General features: G+C 39.0%; 1 gene segment (V, D, J or C); it reads left to right on the top strand.

Annotated features, from left to right (window-relative positions):
* Positions 1-2624: 2624 nt before the first annotated feature.
* Positions 2625-12620, top strand: part of LOC103121425 (immunoglobulin heavy variable 1-69-2-like) — a gene marked incomplete at its 3' end in the record, with an annotated part of 52234 nt that continues 42238 nt past the window's right edge. Inside the window, 1 exon segment of the V gene segment in view lies at positions 2625-2684. Within this exon segment, the coding sequence occupies positions 2625-2684 (60 nt within the window).

The raw sequence follows: 12620 nt of genomic DNA, 5'->3' as shown, positions 1-12620 counted from the left end.
ATTCAGGGCTCGATAGATATCTTGCCACTCCCTTCTGGCTTTTAGAGTTTGAGTTGAGAAATCTGCAGAAAGTCTTATGGGTTTTCCCCTGTATGTGACTTTTTGTTTCTCTCTTGCAGCCTTTAGGATCCTTTCTTTATCCTTACTTCTTCTCATTGTGACTATGATGTGTCTTGGTGTTTCAGGTCTGGGTTGATTCTGTTTGGGACTCTCTGGGCCTCTTGCACCTTGATATCCTTTCTGTTATTCAGGTCTGGGAAATTTTCTTGTATTATTTCCTCTAGAATGTTTGCTTCCCCTTCCTCTCTTTCTTCCTCTGGCAGGCCAATTATACGAATGTTACTTCTTTTGAGATCATCCCATATGTCTCTGTTGTTGTTTTCAGTGTCTCTCAATCTCTTTTTAAGCTCTTTCACCTCTTTCTTAGTTTTCTCTAACTCATCCTCTGTCTGACTAATTCTGTTTTCTGCTTCTATTAGTCTGCTTTCCCTTGTCTCACCTTCTTTCTTCATTACAGCTATTTCAGCTTTCAGTTCTCTAATTGTCTCAAGATAATCAGTATTTTCCTTGGGGGTCTCAACTGTTGTTTCCCTAATACTGCCATTCCTTTCCTCCAATGTTGTTTTCATTTCTGTGATTAATAAGTTTATTATTGCTTGCATACTTTTCTTATCTATGGTTACTTCTGACTGATTTGTGGTTTCTTCTGGGCTCTTGTCTTTATTCATTGGAGTAGCAGTTTTATTTGTTTTTAATATACCCATTTTTTTTATTTAAGTGTTTCTCTTTTTTTTTTAATGCTCTGTTGTTCCTCAGTTGTTGTGATTTGAGCACAAGTAACACTGTACTAAATACCTTTATGACAATTGCACTCACCAACCTCCGGAATTACAGTAGCAACTGAAGTAAGTATTGAAGGAGTTTAATCGTTACCAGTTAGCCAAAAAATTTCTCCAGTCCGTGAAAAAATAGTAACCAAATCCCAGTGAAGAAAGAGAAAGAAAGAGAGGATAGCAAGAATAGACAGTTATGCAAATCTACTATCCAGTGTATATTCTAGGGGTAACAAAAGTGTACAGGGAACTAGAGCAGATATACACACATAGAGAGTCCACTCTGGGTCAGATTTCTTCCCCAAAGTAATTCACAAATTCAGAAAGGCAAAGAAGAAAGAAGTGTATGAAAAGATAAAATAATAATAATAATAATAATAAAAAGAGATAGAGAGAGATAAGAGAGAGAAAATGGAGAATATAAGAAGAAGGGTTGCAATTAAAGAGCAGTGCGAGGAACTTCCCAAATGTGTATCAGTGAGTTTAAAAAAAAAAAAAAAAACCCTGTTTGGTGGTATGGGGTATCCTGCTAGTAGCTGGTCCCAGGCACTGCTTATGGGGGGGGGGGGCGGGGGCGGCGGGAAGGATGTATGCTTGAAAATTAAAAGGAAGAAAAAAGAATTTTTTCCCCTATTCTAATTCTTAACCCAAATTAAGTTATAGACACATCCTTGGTATGACCGCTATGGCCCCTTATTGGCTGGCCTGCTAAAGGCAGAAAATCCTATTGTTTACACGAGATGTGTCCGGAGCTCCAAGGCTAGCCGCTTCTCAGTCCGCCATCTTCCGGGAAACCCCTCCCTCCAGACTTTTTTAAAGGATTTCTCAAAAATGAAAACTAGCTCCAAATCCTTTGATCCAATGAGAGCTATACTCAAGAAGTCTTTGGATCTGTTCTCAGGGCCGCGGTGGACCCTGCAGACTCCCAAGAGAAAGCCCCCAAGCTAAAGTTCTCTCTCCGGTTCCTCTGCCCTCCGCGCTCTGCAACCGGCGGAGGAGCCGCCTTCCTGGGCAGGCGGAGGACAATGCCCGGCGCACTCGCCTTGCCCGGCGCCCTGGGAATTCTGGAGCCCCGCTAGTCCGTGTCACCTTTACTCTAATTCTTAACCCAAATTAAATTGTACTCACTTTTTGGTGTCATCCCTTATTAACTGGCCTGCTAAAGGCAGAAAATCCTACCGTTGCCGACGATGTGGTCAGAGAGCTCGCTGTCAACGACTTCTCAGTCCGCCATCTTCCTCTCCCCCCCAACAAAGGAGGTTTTAACAGCCACTGTGTGACCCTCAGGGATTGAGGTAACATTGAAACAACAGCTAATTTCCACAACTGTGAACTCTTTGAGTACCTTACTTAGAAACAAGTCAATCCAGGCAAGTGGATTGAAAGTACCTTATAGCAGGCTATATACAATAGTTAAACCAAGAAGAAACATTTGAGAAATGAACCAGCACAACAGGCCAGATTGAACCCCCAATCCTTGGAGGGAGTTGGGGAACAGAGTTAGTTAAGGGTTTGTTTCCACTGCTGTCTTATCCCCACAGGTGTACACTGCCAGGTACAACTGCCCCAGTCTGAGGCTGAGCTGAGGAAACCTGTCACATGTGTCAAGGTCTCTTGCAAGGATTCTGGATACACATTCATTGACTGTACATGGACTGAGTGCAGCAGGCCCCTGGAAAATGCCTGGAGTGAATGGGATGGGTTTATCCTAAACATAGTAATACATGGTATGCCCAGAAGTTCCAAAGTAGAGCCACCATAACTGCAGACATATCCTCCAACACAGCCTACATGCAGCTAAGCAGTCTGAATTTTGAGGACATGACTATGTATTACTGTGCAAGAGACACAGTGAGGAGAAGTGAGGATGAGCCCAGACAAAAACATTCCAACAAAGAAAAAAGAGGTGGTGTCTCCTCTCCTCTCTGGATCAACTAGGAATATCAAAGGAGACCACCCGTGACGAAAACAAGACAGGACTAGAATGACCACAGGATCCCACTAAATCACCAGTGACTACAAACACATGTGGCTGGTGACAGAGAGGAGAGAGGAACCTAAGGAGAGGTTAAGTGACTGATAAAAGTCCAGCAGTTTATCAGTTGAGACACCACCTCCAGTCTGCTCCACCAACAAGAGGAGAGGAATCCCCAGAGACTCATCAAGTGCAACTCTGAGTCTCCATTGCTACTACCCTCAGAATCTGGAGCAGTGACAAGGAGGGACACCAGGGGACAGAGATCTAACCAGGAAACTCAGGAGAAGACCTATACCTCCATGGCATAGCTGAGGGGCTGTGAAAGTCTCTTTGCATAACCACTGGATTATCTCTGCCACACCCTGCTTTATCTCTTGGTCAGGAGTCAGTGATTAAGCTTCTTCTTCTTCTAGCATTTGCACTTCTTCTGTAGCCAGTCAACAGCATCAGGTTGAGCCTGATGTAAAGTTTCGAGACCTCCTTTGAATCTGGAGAGGTGGCAGTCGTTGACTATGTGATTAAGCTGAAGTCTATTGATAGTTTAAAAGCCTTCAGGCTCCCATAGCCTACAGGGAAGAAAAAAAAAGAGGCTTTTAAACCATGAGCTCAAACTCAGGGATTAAATACTATTGAAAAAACTTTTAACTTCCAACACTGTGAACCTTTTAATTAACTTCCTTAGACACAAGTCAATCCAGGAAATAGTGATCAGTAATTTGAAAAGTACTGATAAAGGGAACTCATAACATAATATATAAAATGGTTAAAACAACAAGAAGAAATATTGGAGAATCAAACAGGGACAAGAGTCCAGCTAAAAGTCCTCCAGAGGGTGAAGCACAAAATAACGAGTTCAATATTCAAACATTAGCTAAGGAAATAATAACAGGAGTGAGTAAAGAATTTGAAAAAATTGTAATGAGAAATACAGGAACAACAAATGAGACTATGGAAGAAAATACTAATTATCTCATGGTTATTAGAGAGCTGAAAGCTGAAATCGCTGAGCTAAGAACGCAACTAGCTGAACAAGCTAAAACAGTATCAGAACAGGGCAACAAAATAGATGAACTCCAGAAAAAAAGTAGAGGGCAGAGAAAATTGAATCAATGAGGGTGAAGACAGAATTAGCAAGATTGAGGATGAATTAGAGACAACTAAAAAAGAAGTAAAAGATCTCAAAAAGAGATTAAGAGATGCTGAAAACAACAACAGAGTCCTATGGGAGGACTTCAAAAGAAACAATATACGCATTATTGGCACACCAGAGGAAGAAAGAGAAGGAGAGGAAGAAAGCATTTTCCAGGCCATAATAGCTGAAAACTTCTCTAGTCTAGACAACATAAAGATTCAAGAAGCCCAGAGGGTCCCAAACAGAATTAACCCAGACCTAAAGACACCAAGACATATCATAGTTAGAATGGAAAGGAATAACGATAAAGAAAGGATCCTGAAGGCTGCAAGAGAAAAACAAAGAGTCACCTACAAAGGAAAACCCATAAGATTAGCAGCAGACTTCTCCATACAAACACTACAGGCCAGAAAAGAATGGCAAGATATCTATTGAGTGGTCAATGAGAAAGGCTTTCAGCCAAGAATACTATATCCTGCTAGACTGTCATTCAGACTAGATGGAGGCATCAAAACCTTCTCAGACAAGCAACAATTTAAGGAATCTACCATCACCAAGCCTTCCCTGAGAGAAGTTCTGAAAAGTCTCCTATAAACATTCAGACCACCACAAATAGAACATATATCAAAACACTCTAAAACTCTACAAGAATGGCGTTAAAATATCTTCAATCTTTGATATCAATAAATGTCAATGGCCTGAATTCACCTATTAAAAGACACAGAGTAGGAAGATGGATCAGAAAACACAACCCAACAATATGCTGTCTACAGGAAACCCACCTAACTCAACAAGACAAACACAGACTTAAAGTGAAAGGATGTAAAAATATCATACAAGCCAATGGCCCACAAAAAAGGGCAGTAACAGCTATTCTCATATCTGACACGATAGACTTTAAAATACGTAAGATTAAAAAGGATAGGAATGGACACTACTTAATGCTCAGAGGATCAGTCAATCAAGAGAACTTAACAGTTATTAACATCTATGCACCCAATGAGAAGCCATCTAAATACATCAAACTTCTACTGAAAGAGCTACAGCAATATATTAACAGTAACACAATCATAGTAGGGGACTTCAACACCCCACTCTCTCAACCTGACAGATCATTCAGGCAGAAAATCAATACAGACATAAGGGAGCTAAATGAAGTGATAGATAAATTAGAGCTATTGGACATTTTCAGAGTGATTCATCCCAAGAAACTGGAATACACATTTAACTCAAATGCACATGGGTTATTCTCAAGGCTAGACCATATATTAGGCCACAAAGACAGCATCAGCCAATTCAAGAGCATTGAAATCATCCCAAGCATCTTTTCAGACCACAGTGGAATTAAACTAACATTTAACAATCAACAAAAGATTAGTAATAGTCCCAAAATGTGGAAGCTCAACAGTACACTTCTTAACAACTTCTGGGTCAAAGAGGAAATCAAGGAAGAAATAAAAATGTTTCGAGAGTTCAATGAAAATGAAGACACAAGCTACCAAATATTTGGGACACAGCTAAAGCAGTAGTAAGAAGGAAGTTCATAGCTATACAAGCACACATTAGGAAACAAGAAAAAGCACAAATAAACAGCCTGATTGCACATTTTAAAGACCTAGAAGAAGAACAACAAAGGAACCCTAAAGCAACCAGAAGGACAGAAATCACTAAAGTTAGGGCAGAAATAAATAATTTGAGAATAGGAAAACCATACAAAAGATCAACAAAAGTGAATGTTGTTTCTTCGAAATAGTAAACAAAATCGACCAAACTTTAGCCAGACTCACAGAACAAAAAAGGGAGAAGACCCAAATAAATCGGATAGTAAATGAAAGAGGAGCTATCACAAAAGACACTGCAGAAATTCAACATATGATACGAGGCTTCTATGAACAACTATATGCCACCAAGCTAGAGAACCTGTAAGAAATGGACAATTTCCTAGATACCTACCAACTTCCAAAACTAAGTAAAGAGGAAGTGGATAACATGAACAGGCCCATCACAGCTAATGAAATTGAAACAGTTATCAAAAATCTCCCCAAAAATAAAAGTCCTGGACCAGATGGTTTTACAAATGAATTCTACAAAACCTTCAAAGAAGAACTAATACCTCTACTTTTAAAGGTCTTCCAGAAGATTGAAGACACTGGAATACTCCCTGCCAGCTTCTATGAAGCCAACATCACTCTGATACCAAAAGCAGACAGGGACACAACCAAAAAAGAAAACTACAGACCAATATCTCTGATGAACATAGATGCTAAAATATTGAACAAAATTCTATCCAACTGGATACAGCATTATATCAAAAAGATTTTTCATCATGACCAAGTGGGGTTTATCCCAGGCATGCAAGGTTGGTTGAATATATGTAAATCAATCAGTGTGATCCACCACATCAACAAAAGCAAGACCAAAAACCACATGGTCATATTAATAGATGCAGAGAAAGCCTTTGACAAAATACAACATCCCTTTATGATCAAAACACTACAAAAAATGGGAAAGATGGAAAATTCCTCAAGATAGTGGAGTCTATATATATAGCAAACCTACAGCCAACATTATACTCAATGGTGAAAAACTGGAAGCATTTCCCCTCAGATCAGGTACTAGACAGGGCTGCCCACTATCACCATTACTATTCAACATAGTGTTGGAAGTTCTTGCTATAGCAATCAGGCAGGAGCAAAGAATTAAAGGGATACATACTGGAAGATAAGTCAAACTCTCCCTATCTGCAGATGACATGATAGTATACATGGAAAAACCTAAGGAATCCAGCAAGAGGCTTTTGGAAATCATCAGGCAATACAGTAAGGTGTCAGGCTACAAAATTAATATTCAAAAGTCAGTGGCATTCCTCTATGCAAACACTAAGTCATAAGAAATTGAAATCTGGAAATCAATTCCTTTTACTATAGCAACAAAACCAATAAAATATCTAGGAGTAAATCTAACCAAAAAAGTGAAAGACTTGTACACTGAAAATTATGAGTCACTACTCAAAGAAATTGAAAAAGACACACAGAAGTGGAAAGATATTCCATGTTCATGGGTTGGAAGAATTAACATCATCAAAATGAATATACTACCGAGAGCCATCTACAAATTTAATGCTATCCCCATCAAGATCCTAAGCACATTTTTTTAGGAGAATAGAAAAAATGCTACAAATGTTTATCTGGAACAAGAAAAGTCCTAGAATTGCCAAAATAATCTTGAGAAAAAAGAACAGAACTGGAGGCATCACACTCCCAGATTTCAAACTGTATTATAGGGCCATTGTCATCAAAACTGCTTGGTACTGGAACATGAATAGACACTCTGACCAGTGGAATAGAATTGAAAGCCCAGAAATGAGGCCCCACACCTATGGACATCTAATCTTTGACAAAGATTATTAAATAGGGAAAGCAGAGTCTCTTCAACAAATGGTGTTAGAAACAATGGGTTGAAACATGCGGAAGAATGAAACTGAATCACTGTATTTCACCAAATACAAAAGTAAATTCCAAGTGGATCAAGGACTTGGATGTTAGACCAGAAACTATCAGATACTTAGAGGAAAATATTGGCAGAATTCTTTTCTGTATAAATTTTAAAGATATTTTCAATGAAACAAATCCAATTACAAAGAAGACTAAGGCAAGTATAAACCTATGAGACTACATCAAATTAAAATGCTTCTTCACAGCAAAAGAAACCACTACCCAAACCAAGAGACCCCTCACAGAATGTGAGAAGATCTTTACATGCCATACATCAGATAAGAGTTTAATAACCAACATATATAAAGAGCTTGCAAGACTCAACAACAAGACAACAAATAACCCCATCCAAAGATTGGGGGAGGACTTGGACAGAATATTCACCACAGAAGAGATCCAAAAGGCCGAGAAACACATGAAAAAATGCTCCAAGTCTCTGATTGTCAGAGAAATGCAAATAAAGACAACAATGAGATATCACTTCACTCCTGTGAGAATGTCATACATCAAAAAAGGTAACAGCAGCAAATGCTGGAGAGGGTGTAGGGTCAAAGGAACCCTCCTACACTGTTGGTGGGAATGTCAGTTGGTCCAACCTCTGTGGAGAACAGTCTGGAGAACTCTCAGAAGGCTAGAAATGGACCTACCCTATGACCCTGCAATTCCTCTCCTGGGGATATATCCTAAGGAATTCAACACATCCATCCAAAAAGATCTGTATACACATATGTTTTTGGCAGCACAATTTGTAATAGCCAAAACCTGGAAGCAACCCAGGTGTCCAACAACAGATGCTGAGCAAGTTGTGTTATATATACACAATGGAATTCTACTCAGCTGTAAAAAATGGTGACTTCACCGTTTTCAGCCGATCTTGGATGGACCTTGAAAAATTCATGTTATGTGAAATAAGTCAGAAACATAAGGATGAATATGGGATGATCTCACTCTCAGGCAGAAGTTGAAAAACAAGATCAGAAACAAAAACACAAGTAGAACCTGAAATGGAATTGACATATCGAACCCAAGTAAAAGACTCTGGGGTGGGTTGGGAGAATATAGGTCCATGAAGAGGTTGTATTGTTAAATGGGAAACTGGGGAATGTTATGCATGAAAAAACTATTGTATTTACTGTTGAATGTAAAACATTAATTCCCCAATAAAGAAATAAGTTTTTTTAAAAAAGAAAACAGAGGTAGTTTTTAAGAGAGTCAACATATCAAAGACTCAGCCTATATATTAAAAAGACTCAGTCTGTGCTTTAAAAAGTTTGAGACATTCAGTCAATTTTCCCCTCTCATATTAACTAAATAGTGAGTTATATGACTATAAGTTCATAGGAGTGTACATAAACACCATTTCCACCACCAAAAGAATGTGTCCCACCCCCCCACACCCACCCCATAAAGCCAAACATTCATCCTCCTCCTCAACCCAGGATTGTTGCTTTGGTGCCCTACTCCAAATTTAGTCAAATCCTGCTTTTAGTTTCCCTTTGTGTTCTTCTTTCTCAACTTCCGTTTATGAATGGGATCATCCCATACTCATCTCTATCTTTCTTACTTAGCTCACTTAACATAGTTCCTTCCATAATTCCTTTGTAACATAATTCCAAGATGGGTCATAGAAGGTGGGTTCATTATTCTTTTTTTATTTAAGAAAGAATAAATTAACAAATCCATAGCTGTTTAGTATTGCATTGTGTATATATATCCCACAAGCCACTCATCTGTTGTTTGGCATGTGGGTTGCTTCCAGGTTTTAGTTATTACAAATAGTGGCACAGCCATATACAAATAATGTCAAGGGACATCAATTATGGTGATATTATGTATGATACAGCAAATCATAATAAAGGTATACTTCAAAGTTAACCCAAATGCCAAAATAATGTGATTATAGCAATAACTTCTTAAACCCTAATACAGCAGGAACCTCCCACTTCCTCTATAGAGTCTATATTTCCCCCTGTCCTGGAACCTCTAGGGTGGGACTCACTTTCCTGCATGTTTCTCTCAATTCATATCTAATGATATTGTGTCCACCGATCCCAACCTAATCAATGCAACAAGTACCATATCAGCATGCTTCACTTCAAACTGTGTCCAGAGACATCAGGCATGGAATATCAACCCTTCCCTCATTACTCTGGTGAGACCTCTCCTTTCATAGGATTCTCTAATTCCATTCTAGGTGGTTCACTTCCAAAGTCCCAAAACCTAGATAAAGACCAGATCCCATGAGATAGAGCTTATATTCACATGTATCCATAAATTAGGGCAAAATATGTACCTGAAAGCAAAAGTACACAATAGTCTATAGTGAATCAGTATTAAGTTCATAATGAAATAGTGCCTATTTAGACTTACTCTCCTCACCTACTTTCTATTACAGTTCACTCACTCACTCCAAAGTTAACCTTATCAAAGCAAGGAATGCAAAAGCTGAATAAGAGCAAGAGACTGACATACTTTAATGATGACTCTTTAGTCACTCTCAGGCCACCCCATCAGCTGGGGCCATATTCAGGGAGTCCTGAGATTCCCAAATATATGTGATGTGCCTAGACATAGAATAAATACCTCTCTCCATTGTTACTGTTCATCCCTATCAGGAACAACACAACAGACCCATTTGTGGACCCCCATAGGACCTTGCCCTCAACTTGGATCAACAACACTAGAGAATTTTCCATCCTCCCAAGGGAATGTGTGATGTGTCCTGATATTGGGGAAGCTTCAGATGTTCCTACTACAGAATGTGAGCTCATATCTACAGGGATGCAGAAGTCACATCAGCTCCTAAGCTAAATATGGGTCCCAGATCACATCAAATTGATGGGGTTTGCAGAAATATTTATACCCTTTTTCCCATATTAGAGAGCTACTCTCTTCCCTGATACAGCTTTCTGGTCCTTTTTCCAGCCATGACATCATCTCCCCAGACAATAACTAGGATCCACCTGCATATCATATTTCAGGCTCAAGGGAAATATAAAATGGAAAAAACAAAACTAATATAGCTATAGGCCCTTTGAAATATAACTAAAATATGACTACTAGATATCCACAAAATGGAGAACCCCCCAACTCTACATCTGCACTATTCCAGCCTTTAGGCTCATGATTGGCCAATAATTTATTTGGTTTTGTATGTTAACTCTCTTGCCAACCACCAGGTTCCAGATGCTAGCATTATGCCAACCAGACTTCCCTGGAAAGACAACCCCACCACATGGTCCTGGAGCTCCTCTTCCCCAGAGACCTTCCCCACTAGGGAAAAATCTAGGTAGGCTGGGAGTATGGATTGACCTGTCAATGCCCATGTTCAGTGGGAAAGCAATTACAGAAGCCATATCTTCCACCTTCTGCATCCCACAATGAGCTTGGGTCCATACTCCCAGAGAGTTAAAGAATACAAAAGCTATCAGGAGATGGTATGGGATTATGGTGGTGGAAATTGTGTGGAGTTGTACTGCTCTTACCCTATGGCTTTTTCCTTTTTATAAATAAAAGAAAGAAGGAAAGAAAACAGAGGTATTTGTAAGTGGTGCTGATAACCAGCAGAGGGTGAGCTGACCACGTGACACACAGATTTGCTCCATGAACAGATGCAGCTGAAGATTTAGAGCTATTTTCCTTCCAGAATGAGGAACTTCCTCTCCATCTGCCAGTTACTCAGAATTTTATATTATCAGTATTATGTCTACCATTTCTATTGTGGAATAAAATAAAATGTTTATAAATTGTAAGTCTAGGAATACTCTCAGAATAACTAAACACAGTACATAAAAGAGGCAGAAACCTATGCAACTGCTGTTAAGACTGGTCCACAAAGGACAGTTTTTGTTCATATTTCAGGAAATAGAACAGCAGTGTTCATGGTGGTTTCTCAAGTTTAACTGAGGAAAGCGGTCTGTGTTTCCCTGTAATGACCCCCAAAACAGTGTCACAGTCAATGTCATGATTTCCTGGGAGATATCAACATTGATCTCCTTCTTCACACATCAGATGATTATTACATCAGTGACAATTTCTGCGGGTTTGATCACAAACACTCTCTGAAATTAGGATGGAAAGTAGACTTTATGTCTTAAACACTGATTAATTTCTAAGAAACTTTCATTAAATATTCTGTATGAGAAGATAAATTGTGAGTAGAGTCAAGATGACAGTTTGGAGGCAGCTGCTGGTGAGAGTTCTGACAACAGTGGCCTGAGAGGGTGACTGGTTTTCCTGTCCATTGAGAGAGGAACTTGTCTCATTCTACCTCTTCCATCCACTCTCCCCTTTTTTACTCCTCCCAACTAATGCAAAAAACAAAAACAAACAAAAAAAAACTTTCCTTTCATTGCTCTTTTTTTTTCTTGTTTTATCTTCTTTTCTTACCTCCTCCTTCTTCTGCTTTCTAGATCACTGATACTTGCTTGTGAATTATTTTGGGGAAGAAATCTGACTCAGAGTGGACTCTCTGTGTTTGTCTCTCTTCTCTACTTCCCTTTCTCCTCTTACTATGCCTAGAATTTACAGTAGACAGTAGATTTGCATAATTGCCTATTCTTGCTTTCCTTTTTTTCATTTCTCTTTCTCATTCATTTAGATTTGGTTGCTATTTTTTCTTGGACCAGAGGTGTTGCTTGGTTAACTGGTATTGGATAAATTGCATCAATCCTTGCTTCAGTTGCTATTGTTATAATTCCTGAGGTTAGTGACTGCATTTGTCATAAAGATGTTTAGCATAATGTGGCTTATACTCAAAACACAAAGGATGAATAGTGACAGGACAGAAAAATAAAAAACACATCAATTAAAAAATGGTTAATTGAAGAGCAAATAAAATGGCAACCACAATGAATCAAGACAGGATCTAAGAAGAAACTCCAAAACAGTCAGAAGTAACCATAGATAAGAAAAGTATGCCAGCAATAGTAAACTTAATAATTGCAGAAATGAAGACATCTATGGAGGAAAGGGCTATCAAAATTAGGAAAACAACAGATGAGACCCTCGAGGAAAATACTAGCTACCTCGAGGTAATCAGAGAACTGAAAGCTGAAATAGCTGAACTAAAAGGTCAATTAGCAAAACAAGTTAATACTGTAACTGAACTGAAGAAAGAAGCTGAGGGAAGGGAAACCAGGCTAACAGAAGTAGAAAACAGAATTAGCCAAACAGAGGATAGG

Source organism: Erinaceus europaeus, chromosome 14, assembly GCF_950295315.1.
Source record: "Erinaceus europaeus chromosome 14, mEriEur2.1, whole genome shotgun sequence".
Lineage (NCBI taxonomy): Eukaryota > Metazoa > Chordata > Mammalia > Eulipotyphla > Erinaceidae > Erinaceus > Erinaceus europaeus.
This window is presented reverse-complemented; position numbering and strand designations above follow the sequence as displayed.